General features: G+C 45.1%; 1 protein-coding gene across 1 annotated transcript; it reads left to right on the forward strand.

Annotated features, from left to right (window-relative positions):
* The first annotated feature begins 3,213 nt into the window (after nucleotides 1-3,213).
* Nucleotides 3,214-7,276, forward strand: LOC115332724 (WAP, Kazal, immunoglobulin, Kunitz and NTR domain-containing protein 1). The gene is made up of 3 exons (XM_040221537.2): nucleotides 3,214-3,344; nucleotides 6,208-6,252; nucleotides 7,033-7,276. Exons 1-3 carry the CDS (start codon nucleotides 3,275-3,277, stop codon nucleotides 7,200-7,202), a joined length of 285 nt encoding a protein of 94 aa, XP_040077471.1. The 5' UTR covers nucleotides 3,214-3,274; the 3' UTR covers nucleotides 7,203-7,276.
* Nucleotides 7,277-13,743: the final 6,467 nt, after the last annotated feature.

Consider the following 13,743-nt stretch of genomic DNA (forward strand, 5'->3'; position numbering starts at 1 on the left):
GACTTTTGAAAGTGCAGAGGCCAGATTCACGAAACAATCTTACGCCAGAAATGTGCGTAAGACAAAACTTAAGAACAAATTCGTATTCACGAAACGAAATTTTCGTAAGTTTTGCGCAGGTGACGACGAAATCCTACAGCTTCGGAGCTGTCTTACGCACTTCCGATCAAATCAGCATGGCCGACAGCATCGCGGTCGCGACGACCCACGGACGTTTATTTTTCTACGTGCGCTTCTCACGTGTTCCGACTTCAAGCAGCAAGAAAAAAGTAAAAAGCGCTTGGAACAGACCACGACGAACAAGAACGCTGGATCCACAAACACCCGAGAAAAGCTCCAACGGCCACGATTCCACCGAACGCGACCAAGCGATCTGCGCAGTTAGGCCTAGCAGACACTCCGCGACTCGGCGACCGTCTGCCCACGACCGGCTGGCGTGCTAAATGGAATATGCCCGCGCGACCCTAGTGAACTTTTCCCGTATTATACTTTGATCGCTGACCTCAATTTTAGATTAAGAGGTCAATTTCTTTCTCTTGTTATCTCCTTGTTTCCCGAGGCAACGGTGACACTCGCCGGTGAAAAAGCGGTGAATCTCCGACAGACGCAGGAAAGGTAAAGCAGCCATCGCTTTGACTAGCAGACGTAAAGCAGACGACGTTAACTGCGCCAACCCGCCGACGCCGTTAAAGAATGAGGGGTCTCCCCGCACACGAAAGGAGGGAAAAAGTATTTGGGAGGGAACACGCTTCACTCTCGGTTCTTCGCAAACAAACCTCGGCGCCTCGGGACACCTCGCCAGTGAGTCGTCTGACTTCCCTCCTTGATGCGCGTCTGCTAGTTGTTAGACAAAAACAACGTACCGCTCGATTTATTTTGTCTGCCCCCTCTGAAAGGCGAAGTCGAGCTCGCTCGTAAAGATTTGCACTTCCGGAAGTCGCAGGAGAGGTAAGATAGACGCAGGCGATGTTGCGAGCAGACGACGTTGCAAAGGAGCAGACGACGCTGAGATAGGGGGTCGCGATCAGCCAATCAGGGCTCGGCGTTCTGACGTCACAGCTACTTCCTTTCTCATGCGCAGAAGACAAAAATGAGCCCACTTGCGAGGCGTATAAGTTTTCTTTCCACGCCTACAGAAAATCACTACCGGCGCTTACTTTTTTTAGCAAAAACACTCCACGTTAGAAAATTAAATCAATACTGAATTTCTGTCAGGCCGGTGACCAACCATGACCCAAGATATGTTCTCTGCTGTTGCAACGAGTCGTGAAAACCAGTAATATTGTTTGTTTGAAAAACTCATTAAAATACTTGTACAAAAATTAAAATTAATTATTACCCCCAAAAGTGAAAATAACTTACACTGGCGCCGAACACTGCAATCAAGCAATAGATTGATTGCAATCTTCAGTACCAGTGTACTGCATGTCATCACTGCATTGTCAACGTGATTCATCAAACTTATTGAAAAGTTAATTAATACATTTTAATTAATTAGCCTAATGTTCTACATTTGCTTTTTTAAGGGTTTTGAATTAAGAGATGGAGGCCATTCCAAGAGACAATTCAAAAAATGTATTAAGTACGAGTACTATTTGCTCCGCCTCTCCGTGTTTTTGCGACAAATAATGGGTCACCGGCGAAGTCGGATTCAGAAATTAGACTGCCATATATACAGCTAGTGCGAGCGTAGCGTTTGTAGACCTGCATTGTGGCGGCTATGTGGGGAAGTGTTCTGCTTGTGTTGTGTGTGTTCCGAGATGTGCGCATAGAATACATAGATTTACACTTATATGTATACATTGATACGCGTACACCATGTAGCGTTCACAAGTCGGGGTAACCTTAAGTAAACTTTTTTTTTGTGTGTTTGCTGGCTAAAGAAAGCCATAGGGAAAGCATAGAGAATTCTTTATTCAACCATTAGATAAGCTAAAGAGCGTTATGGCTGGACAGCGATAGGGTCATAGACAAAGCTAAAGAAAAGTAGAAAAACACATACTGCAACATTATCATCCCCAAGACTGGCTCGCCCGTAAAGAGCCACCCTGGTCCGAGTTCTTTTTACCCATATAGCCAGGATTGGCTGACTCGGAAGCAGCCACCCTGGCCTGGGCTGTATTTACCCCGTATAGCCAGGATTGGCTGACCCGGAAACAGCCACCCTGGCCCAGGCTGTATTTTCAGGATGGAGCCCAGATTGGCTAGACGGGGAATTGCAGCTTACTGCCAATCTTGGCGTGCCAGGTTGGCTCAAGCTGAAGCCTTGGTGCAAAACAAGCATGGCCCAAGGAAAGTTTCCTTGGCTGCCCAACCTGGCGCGAGCTAGAGCCAGGGTATTGTGCTACTTGGGATGATAAATTTGATCATACACTCAAAAACAGGAAAAAAGAGTGTCCCCTCACACCCTTTTGTCCCCATATAATACACCCCAAAACTTCATATCGACGTACGGCGCCCTATAGTCGAACAGACCATATTATAGCCCATATTATACGAGGGGAATGATAACGGTCCGATAGAATTTATTAAATCGCTAAAGTACATATCAAAAACCACAGAACGAAAACACTGAGATTTTGCAGAAGGGCCAAGAAAACCCCGATTATTTTTTTGTAGTCAGTAACACGTTCAATAACTATTTTAATATGTTGTACCACACGGCTATCAAGCCCCTCATGAAAGTTAGTACCGTCAGATCGATGTCAGTGCTCTGCACGTCGAACTGAGGTTTTGGGCTGTCTTATATGGGACAAAGGGTGTAAGAATACAGCCCTTTTTCTGAGAGTGTACAAATATTCGCCGCAGACATGTTGGAAGCACGAACGAAGCCAGAATGCTTCTAAGATACTTGAGGCGCAGATCACTTTGTCGTCGTTTCTGGAGCTTGAACGCCGTGTCTTTTTTAAGGGCAAACGCCGTTTTTCTTGGGCGTAACAAAAAAATTTAAAAGAAAAGGAGGAGTAGCGATAGTTGGTTGTCTTGTTCCGATAATTGCCATGCTCGGCAGATCGTAAGTGCGTATTGACGATTGACCCGGACTCGAGAGCCTGACGTCTGTTCTTCAGCCTTCCGGTCATTTCGGCGAATCAAAAGAAATGCCTATGCCGCGGCTGGAGATAGCGCGCGCCAGACACGTGAAGGAGGTTCTTGGCTCTCGTTTTCCGCCGATGTTGCGATCTGGGCCGGCAATCTCGACTGCTTAAAAGGCCAGCTTGGCGTTGCGCTTAGTGTGTTTCCTGTTGATCAGCGGCTCAACGACAACTTCCAAAAGATGGCAGCTAACTTCTCGGGCTCGTCCAAGGCGATGCTTTTGCTGGTACTCTGCTTCGCCGTCGTGTGCCGTGAGTATTGTTTACATTTCCTCCAACAGCCTCCGGGAATGTAAATCACTCGAAAAAAAAACTGTTAGATAAGAGTTTCTTTTTCTTTTTTTGTTTCCTTTTTTTTCTTTTTCTTTTTTTTAGGGGGGGAGGGGGGGGGATGGGGTGCAGTTTTTTGTGTTGTTTTTTTCAGGAGAAGGGGGCTACATTTTCAAGGAATGTTCCGTAAATTGGCGTTTCAAATTTATTCGAGAGCCTCGAATAAAGTTAAAACGGCAATTGAAACGGCAAGTGCACAATTCGTGTGGTTTAAAAATGTTCGCAGCAGAGTCTGGGAGCTGTTTTGCCTGGGTGATCCCGCCGTGTCCTCTACGAAATATAGGATACCCTAGATTATCCCAGGTTGTTCAAATAGATACCTACAGAGCCCCCTTGACCGAGAGACAATTCCCCCGGTGTAGGTCGCGTCATTTAGTATTATTTCCTAAATTGCAATGCAGCAATGCCATAATCTATGCTCCATCTCATAAGGTGCGTACAGCAGAGGCAAAAGCACAGGCGCGAGCGCGTAACTCGCGAAAGGAAAGCAAATCTGAAAGCAATGTGCCCGCGCCTGTGACCTTACCTTTGCTGCGCACAACTTCCGAGACAGAGTATTGGGCAACATAAGAACTGCATTAAAAACTCCATCCTTTAAGAATAGAAACAAAACTTTTTCCGCTCAGCATTTGATGCGCCGAGGCACATTAATCGTTAGGCGAATCAAATACTTCAGAGAATACATTAGCATTGGACAGCGCGCTTAAAGCACGAAATTCCACTGTAGCAGTGTGGGCACTCCCACGCATGCGCATCGCGCTTTCCAGGCTGTCGCGTTTGTGCCGAGGGAGAAGGCCCGCGCACCGAGATGCCTGATTTGCCAAGACGGCAGGCTGTATCCACCGTCCCCAAGGGTGTGTTGAAAACTAACAGCGAACACCACTGGCATGAGACGTTTAGCCTGGAGCTAAAATAAGACGAGGGGGATGGGGAATCGCGAGCGCGAGCGAACGAGCAGTCGGATAAACCGTTTAACACAAGCCGGTTATGCGGTTATTCTTTCTCGACCTCAATGTCCTCAACGGGTACCTAGCGAAAGAGCGCCTCAAAGCGCAACAGGGTGTCTACGACTCTAGAGTCTATAGTCAGTTACAGGTTAAGAAGGTAGCGGCAAATGCCCCTCAAAGGGAATCAGATATCCCTCCGCCACCTCCGCATCCAATAGCGTCCCACCGTTTCCGTGACGTCGCGGCCAACGCGCGAGGAAGGGCTTGCCTTTCTGTACATATTTGCTTTATCTTTCGACTTTGACTTAGCATTGTGGAAGCCACGAGAGGGAGATTAGAGTTCTCCCCCACCGACGGAAACAAATACGACTTTCGGGGATTAGCTTCCCCCCCGATGGATACAAAGGCTGCTTTTAGGGGCTCGGTTCCCTCTCCGATGAAAACAAAGGTCGCTTTCTTAAAAAGTGGGATCGGAGACAAGAGGGAATCCATTGAAGCGGAACAAGGAACGTTTCCAGTGAACTCTTCTTTCGACGGCGGAGAGATTTGAAACGGGCGCATCACACTTGTGGGAGGAGCCTCTCCTACCTTCTTGACTTGTAACCGACTATAGATGGCCGCAGCCAACCCTCCCAACTAAAAAAAAAAAAAAAAAAAAAAAAGAAAACCTTTAGGTTGCGCGTGTTCAGCCGTCTCAAAAACATCTGCACTAAAGACGAAGGCATGGGCACGAACGAGTGGCTCTAGAAGGTGGCTCTGATGCACGATCGAGTCCTCGTACAATTACAAAAGCATGCATGCTGCTGACAAAGGCTCACGCACCGATGCCTTCGCCTGTACTGCGGACACTTGTGGGTTGGAGATACGTTCGCACCATTCAATTTTTCTGAATGAGGGTTTAAACTTCCTCCTTGTGAACGCTAAATTTGAAAAAAAAAAGAAGAAAAAGCGCTGACGGATGTAGATTTTGTTGCTTGATGTCAGCAAAATGGCCTGTTTGCAGTGAGTGGAGTAGTTAAGACGTTCATCTCTATAGGTACCCGAAAGTAGAGTCACTCCCGCAGTTGCTACGTTCCGACCCAATTTAGGTGTGATAAAGCTCGGAAATTCTTTTGATTAAAGCTAGGCACGCCAACTATAAGTGAATATACTTACCCTTTCACACCGTAATTTGTTTCATATTGCGTAAATATAGCGAGTTTTGTGCGTGACTGTTGTAGAATTTATTCAGAAGTTGTCGTATATCAAATATAAGAAAAAAATGTTTTCTTCATTGTGCGGTGCCTAAGCAGCGTAAACGGCGTCACCTTGATTTTCTTTTTGTCCCGACTGACAGCAGCGTCTACTGGCTCCCTTTGCGCGTACAGCAGAGTAATTCAAACTTAAGTTACCAGAGCCGCCTCGGCGTCTTCGAGGCAATGTGCCGATCTAGATCACCAGTCCCTGCCAAGATGCCCGCACTTGGACGGCTCATGATAGAGAAGTCGTCGTGTAACTCAGAGTTAAGCAGACGTAAAAACCAAAACAAGAAAGAATCCATACCATTAAAAATTGTCTTCAGTCCTTTGCTGGGGCGTGCCAGAAGCCGTACTTTGTTGTCATGGCGCGTAAAACACCCCAAGATTTCCGGCTTTTATTTTCACTGATGGGAACCGCTAGCATGAGCGGATGGATGACGCCACATACGCCAGGTTACACCAATCAGTCACGAGTGACGAAAGGCAGAAACCGTATATAGCAGACACGTAAATTTCTCGTAGGGCGATGGAGCGTTCGCGTGGCCCAGAAGCCGGAGCTGTCGTGTGATATTGACGCTTCCCTTTTATCCTTGTTTACAGATACTGTGAATGCGGGTGCACAGCATGTTTGCCCATATCCTCAAGGTATGTGTGTTCTTCGTCTTTCTTTAAAAAAACAATCTTTTTTTTTTTACTTGCTGCAGCGTTGCTTGCTAGAACTTTTCCAAAGCTCCTGTAAAAAAAAAAGTAAACGTTTTAAGCAATTGTTTAAATCTATTTAACCAATGTCAGTGTCACGACGGCAACTACATTCGTACTCTAAATGTTCTAGATTTGACTTACTCACTAATTATATTTCTAAATGCAGTTAGAACTGCATTAGCTTCCTATTATATCATCTGAATAACGGTAATTTCGTGTTGATCCCTCTCTCTCTCTCTTCATTTTTATCGCAACGCGTTTGATTGCTAACGTTCACCATCGCCTTTGATATATGAGTGCTTCGACAAAACAGGCTGTGCTCGGTTCACTTTATACCACGAGTGGTCCATCTTCAGAAACGAAGGCTTTTTTCATTTGGCAGTAGAAGTCGTCGCAATTTTTTCGTGCTGCAAGCATCTGCATTCTTCTTCATTTATTTTAAACTTTCGCCCTCGTCGCTTTATGGAATCGGGTTAAAGAAACTCTAGGGCAATCGAGCGACCGAGCAAAATTAACGCTAAAAGTAATACTCGTCGCTTCTTTTATTGCTTCGGAGTCTCGTTGATTTTATTGACTCAAATATGCAAGCTTCTCTCAAATTGAAGCAGCGTATCTATTTTTTTTTTTTAGATAACCGTCAATTTTTCTTCAGTAAACCAAAAAAAAGGGCTAAGATTGTGTTTTTTTTTTTTTTTTTTTTTTTTTCAATTCCTCGTCGTCCAGCTTGTACCAGCCCTGGCGCCCCTGACCCGCACCATACCGTGACCGCGACCGCCCGCTACGACCCGACCACGGGCGAGTGCGTGACCATCCCGTCGGTGACCGGGCCACACGACTGCCAGAAGTTCGCCAGCCTGGCTGCCTGCCAGGCGGCTTGCGTGGTGTCAGAATAAGAACACGAAGAACAGAAGCCTCTCCAAAGGCCCGCAGTCAGAGGACGATCCCAATAAAGCAGTCGTTAATCTGACCATAATGATTCTCTTGGGGAAAGGCAGTCCGTTTATTTTCCTCCTGAGCGCGGTGGAAGTCAAACAAGATCATGCACTGTGATGCACACCGCCTGCTAATAGTCTGCTGACACTAACTGAGGCTCACGCTTCTATTACGCTGATCACACATATATATTCACGAAAACGCATGGAGCATGCTTAAGGCCTCACATAATGTCCGCAGCCAACAGCGTGTATATGAGCAGTCGGACTGCCGCTTTAGAGGGCCGAGTCACGCCCTTTGCGCTTGACCGGATCAGCCGACGGATGAGTACAAACAGAAAGATGGAGGGCGCCGTGACGTGCGCTTCTGGAGCGGCTTCCCTTCACCCCTTTTTGTTGCGTGAGCTACACCGGCCGAGCTTGAGCAGTTTCGCGTGGCTCCAAAAGAGCCGTGCTGCGCATGCGCGAGGAGCAGTTACGTCACACAGTGCACTGCTAGCGCGCCGGAGCCGCCGCCGCCGCGCGCTCCGCCGCCGCCTCGCCGGTCTGTGCATTCCAGAGGACTGATGTCATAGCCGCGGCAGACGCACTGGCGCCGCCGCGTGCCCAGCTGTGCGCCTCCGTTGAGCAGTAGCCAAGTCTGACGTTGCACCGGAGCCGCTTGATAGCGCCTCTCATTTTGCGCGCATAAGCTCACGCTACGTATATCCTGGCATAGCCAAGCTAAGCCACCGCAATTTTATTTTGGTATTTCTTTAAGCACAGTTTGTTATTGTTTCACCCTCGCAACGTCTGGCATCGGTCAGTGCATCCGTAACGTAGCACGTTCCTAGCGATGCCGAAAGAACAAAAATCAAACTATTTTGTCAGTAAACTACTAACTTTGAAGTACTACAATGGAAAGGTAGCCACACGGACTATATAATCAACCAAATACAACACCTGAATAACCGAATGCGCCGCAAAGCTATATTTTCGTAGGCACTATCAGCCACACCACTGGTAAAAGAGCTCAAGTGTTGATTTTGAGATCAGTGAGTGACTGAGTGAGGTAAACTCTAAGCATTTTGGGCCTCTTGGCTCGTTGGCGAACGCGGCCAAGACTTCCTGACTTGCGGTAGCTCCGGTCTCGTGTGACGGCTTCCCAACACTGGCGTCGAATGTCATCCGCCGGCTCCTTCGGATGTCTACTTTCAATACGTGGAATATGCATAACAGACGGCAGGTGTCTGCGTAACACATTTCTATGTTTATAGTGCGTCACGCTGCTTTGGCGTCGATATGCGCAGGTATAAAAGAACCCCTCCCCCTCCCCCCCCCCCCCCAACGGTAATTGGCTGCAACATTGACCTGGTTACATTCTTTTTTTAAATTTTAAACGATATAAGATATTGCAGCATATTTTGCAGATATGAAATTACCGGTTTTGAAGGATCGACCGCATCAAGTAATGCGGATTTACTTGATGCGGATCCACCGCATCAAGTAAAAAAATTCAAGGATTATTTTTTTTGTTTTAATTGAAGCACAAAATTGATGCTTTCTTTACTTTTTCAATTTTTTCGAAAGTTTCGGGCGAAATGAAAAACATATTTACAGTAGTAGGATGCTATATTTAAAAAAAAGTACTAGGAAGGGAATACTCAAAACAAAACATAAAAAAAAATATTTTTTTGGCTTAATATTAGAGTGTTCTAAAATTCGCCGAAAGTCCCTTATTACGAAAGAGTTCTTCAAAAAGCGAAGTTTGCGTTTTTATTGTTAAGCATAACATCAAATAAAATAAAATTAAATAATTCTTGTAGCAAAACATTTATCGCTAAGTTCATGATGACGATGATGAACGCCTTTTGCAATCTGATTTAAATAATATTACTCTTTGGTGCAAAAAATGGCGTATGGGACTAAACCCTAACAAATGCAAACTAATGTGGGTTTCCCGGCAAGGCGCGCGCCCTTCAGAGTATACACTAATCCACCTTCAACTTGAATCTGTTAACTCGGACCGTTATCTGGGTGTTACTATATCATCGACTTGAACCTGGAAACCTCATATCGATATAATAATCGCCAATGATAACCGCAAGTTAGGATACCTACGACAAAACTTCAGAACGGCCCCAGTTAACTTAAAACTTCTTTGCTTGTACGGTCAAAGATAGAATACGCAGCCACTATTTGGGATCCTAACTACGCCTTTCTACATAAAGCTCTCGAACTAGTTCACAGTAACGCCATTCGTTTCATTCTGTCTAATTATAAGCGAACATCCAGCATATCGTATATGAAGTCCAGTATGTTGTTATTCTCTTTGTCATTGCGTAGGAAGTTTTTTCGACTTTGCCTGTTTCATAAAGTGAGTCATCATCAGTCGGTGCGAGAACATTTCTTTACATTGCCTAACTATTACTCTTCCCGTCTGGACCATCAGAATAAAGTTGGATGAACACGTTGCCAGACAAACACGTTTTTTATTCATTTATCCCGGATCCTTCGAACGACTTGAACCACCTTCCAGCAGATATCGCAACAATACCCTATTATTTTCTTTTTCGCCAACCTTTGTTTACATTTCTGTTTGATGAGCTGACAGGAGTCATTTTATTTGGTTTATTTTGTTCGTAACAGATGTTGCTTAGCGCTTTTGCCAATCGCAGCGTATTTTTGATATTTGAATTTCTTGCCGTATGTTTTTCTTTTTGGCTTTTTTTTTTTTTTTTGCTTTGCCCCTCCTCTCTGCAATGCTTCGGCGCTTGAGGGTATGTGCAATAAATAAATAAAATAAATAAAAGTTTGTGCGCGTTCGGCATATAAGTTTGATAACGTAGACAATTGTATTTTTTATTCCAGGTGCCTTCAAAGTTGCGACAGCGCGAAATCGGGGTCTTGTTTTCAGCCTCACCTTAGGTGAGAATTTGTATGATGAGTACAAAAACGTTTCTTGCAAAATAAAATTTTTACGTTGTGTGGACACATTTTCTACCTCACGAAAAGTGTTATGGAAAACAAAAAATAGGCGTGACACCACTATGACCGTCCTTTTCTGTATACACTCTCCATTCAAGTACAAAACCATTCGTAAACTTTAGTTTTACTCAGGGCAGCTGTCTTGCAAGCCGTCTGCTATATAAAAACAGCCTCCACCGCATTTTTTTTAAAACAGGATGCAAAGTTTATTTGTTGCACGTAGTTCGTATAATTTAACCATCGATCACGAGTTAAAAGTCTCCAAAACATCCATCACGGCAGACGGGTTGAAAGTCTCCAAACACAATCCACTGAAACCGAACGCCGTGTCTCAAAAAGAACGCCGACTGCCACATTGATGTAAACGGGACCCTAGCGGAAAAAAACCACTTGCACAATACGGAGCCCGCCCTGCAAAAAATAATTCCGGATAATTTCTGACACCCTCGTATGATTAGCGTGGCTGCAGCTTTAGAGCGTGGTGAAATGAGCGGATTTGATGCAAGTGGCACTTTCATATCTGTTATTTGGTACGGCGCTCGGTGTGGTCATATTAGGCAGGAGACACATGAGCGACAAAAACGGACGCCGTGCGGCAGTTTCCATAGCAACTGCCGTAGACGCTGTGACGTGGACCTATGCCGTGCCGCAACGCCATAGCGTCCGAGGCAGTTGCCATAAAAACTGCCTCACGGCGCTCGGTTTCAACGCGCATGTGTTCCCTGTCTTTGTGCCTCTCCAAACAGGCTGGAGACGATGTCCTTAGGTAGTCGTAGTTTCGCAACGTGTTGGATTCTCGCACACCTTTGTATTAGGATAAAGAAGAAAAAATGGCGGCTCAATGCACGATGCCGAAAGCTGTCAGCCCCTGCAAAGCGGCGCGTGACATTGCACCATAATATCAGTTGCGTGCGAAAACGACATTTGTGACAGCTTCCTCGTTTGCTTACAAACTGACAGTCGCTCATCATCTCGCACAAAGACGCACGGCGGCTCACAGGGGAATCGTTACGGCCACATCGTCAGCTTTTTTTATGCACGGAAGGGGAATGCACCATATTATCGCCGTACCGGGCCGAGTTATTATATCGGCTTATCGGGAATCTCGACACACGGAAACGGGCCGTCACAACTATATAATAAAACAGATTCCACTCGTATATAGATGATAGCGACGGTTTCTTTTCCAACAGACCGCTTTGCAGCTTATACCACGAGAACTTGGGCATCTTGACAACTCTTCTCTCCTGAAGTATCTGGAAACTATAACTCTCGCGGTCCGAACATGATAACATTTCTTCCCTGTGCAAAACAGGGCAACTTATATTAATATTCTGAAAGCAAAAGTAATCTAATTTCTATAAAATAGCTAGCCTTCATAGAGTGAACTATCCACTAAACTCGTCTTCATAGAGCGAACATTCACTTAATCCAACAGAGATAGCCCAGTTCTTCTCACGAACAATAGGAAAATGATCAGCCGATCTTTATAACACGCCCTAATTCAAACTACCGCCAGAACTTGACGTTTAGGTTCCACGCTCGTAGTGCCCACTTGACAAGTTGAAAGTCAATTCGAATTTTGAAAACCGAAATCGCAGCAAAAATGCCAGATCGAGCGATGTTCAATATTATATTATATTGTAGTTGTTGTTACGGGAAAATTCTTAATCTTGTACCAGCGACCTGCATGTGTTCTTTATGTATTTTTGTTTCACACTCCAAGAACCCGGTAGGGGTTCACAGTACTAATAAATGAATGCATGATTGAATGAATGTCGGAAATATTGTGTGAGTGTAATTAAGAATCCTTTCTTACAGCAATATCTGTTCGTGTCCCTTCCCACCACTGGAAATGACGTCCGTTGCCGTAGCACGTGGGACGTGCGTCGTCAACCTAGGCAAATGATCGAGAAAAAGAAAATCGGACGCCGCCATAAGGTTTTTGGGATTCGATCCTGGGTCCTCTGCGTGTGAAGCGGGCGCCTTACCGCAAAGCTTTGAACTTTTTTTTCTTTGTTGTTTGTTGACTGTGTGGCATGCCTCAGAGAAATTCCTTGTGACGAGAAATGTTTGACCTGCTCAGTATGCCTGAATGGGTATCACCTGGGTCAGTCTTGTGCGGCAGTCATGGAAACCTCCTTTGCAAGCATGGGACAAGCAAAGCGAGAAAAATGGCGTTGTAAAACCTGTCGTACGAGAAATAACAGAGGCAGATCGCAAATTGGAGCGAGTTCTCCGCAGAACACGCCGTCGAATGGTCAAACTGTGGTCTCAGCTCAGCTACAGTCTTTTATCGAAAAACTTGATTCTCTGTTGGCCATGAAGTCAAGCGTAGACACTCTCCTGTCATTGCCCGCTAAGGTCGTCGAACTATTAACATTCAAACCTACAGTAGAGAGACTAGAAGCTCACATGCAGAAAATGTAAAGCAAAGTAGATTCGTTGTCAGTCAAACACTACTCTGTGCTAGAGGGCACGACGAAATATGAAAACAAGGTAAGCGTGCTGGAAGGCGAACACGATGAACTGAGGGAAACCGTGAATCACCAAGTCGAGACAATTCAGCGTATGCGAGATGAAACCCATAACAGAGTACAGTAGACTCGTCTCCCAAACTTGGAAATTCACAGGCTGCATGCTACCAGACGAAAATCCCAGGCAACGAATAAGTGATTTAGGAACTAAACTAGGGCTGCCAGACTTCGATGTTAAAAATATTCCAGCAGTGCATCGGCTTCCAGCTAAACCAGGGTTGATTCCAATAGCATTGATTAAATTCAGCACGAAGGAAGTAACAGATTCCTGGCTAGGCGCGCGTGGCAAGTTGTGTGAGTTTTCTCAGGCTGCTACTCTCCCAAAACTTTTTTAACGGCAACCTTACAAAGCGAAACTGTAGATTGTTCTGGTTGGTCAAGACGAGGGCAAAGTAAAAACAATACACATTCACGTGGGTGAAAAACGGAAAGATCTTTGCAAGGAAGAGCGTGGGATCATCGCTGTGGCGGATTAACCGAGTTGTAGGTTGTGACATACATGGAAGCATCTACACAATTGTGTAGGTGCTTCCATGGATTGTTTTCATTTCTTAAACTGTTCGTTACTTCAAAATGATTTTGAAAAACCTTCGAATATTTCGTTTACTGTGTTTCACGTCAATAGAAGATGTATCAGAAAATATTGAAATAAGTTTATGGAGGTAGTTAGTGACTTAGGCACGATCATGGATACCTTTATTCCAACTGAGATTAATATTAATGAGAAGTGGCAACTCATTTTTCTATTCCTGGGTATGGTGGTTATGCATTTCTGAGACCGTCTGGTAGGAGACGGGACACATATGTGTTTATGTAAAAACATGTGGTACGCAAGTCAACTTCCAATAACAACGAAACATGCTGAGTTCATAGGTCTTGAGATAAGCTGCCAATAATTTTCTGTCGTCCTCATTCCAGTCTATTGACCGCCATCAAGTAACGCGAACTTTATTATTGAAGAACTTGATAAAGCGCTACCGGAACTTAGCCCGATAAGT

The sequence above is a fragment of the Ixodes scapularis genome, unplaced genomic scaffold (genome assembly GCF_016920785.2).
Source record: "Ixodes scapularis isolate PalLabHiFi unplaced genomic scaffold, ASM1692078v2 PGA_scaffold5__190_contigs__length_132052651, whole genome shotgun sequence".
Classification (NCBI taxonomy): Eukaryota; Metazoa; Arthropoda; class Arachnida; order Ixodida; family Ixodidae; genus Ixodes; species Ixodes scapularis.

What these genes read in the sequence shown, in the direction of transcription:
- LOC115332724 (XM_040221537.2), top strand. Translation starts at nt 3,275, where the DNA reads ATGGCAGCTAACTTCTCGGGCTCGTCCAAGGCGATGCTTTTGCTGGTA. An exon ending in CTGCTTCGCCGTCGTGTGCC is followed by an intron (nt 3,345 to 6,207) that starts GTGAGTATTGTT and finishes CCTTGTTTACAG; the next exon opens with ATACTGTGAATGCGGGTGCA. An exon ending in TGTTTGCCCATATCCTCAAG is followed by an intron (nt 6,253 to 7,032) that starts GTATGTGTGTTC and finishes CTCGTCGTCCAG; the next exon opens with CTTGTACCAGCCCTGGCGCC.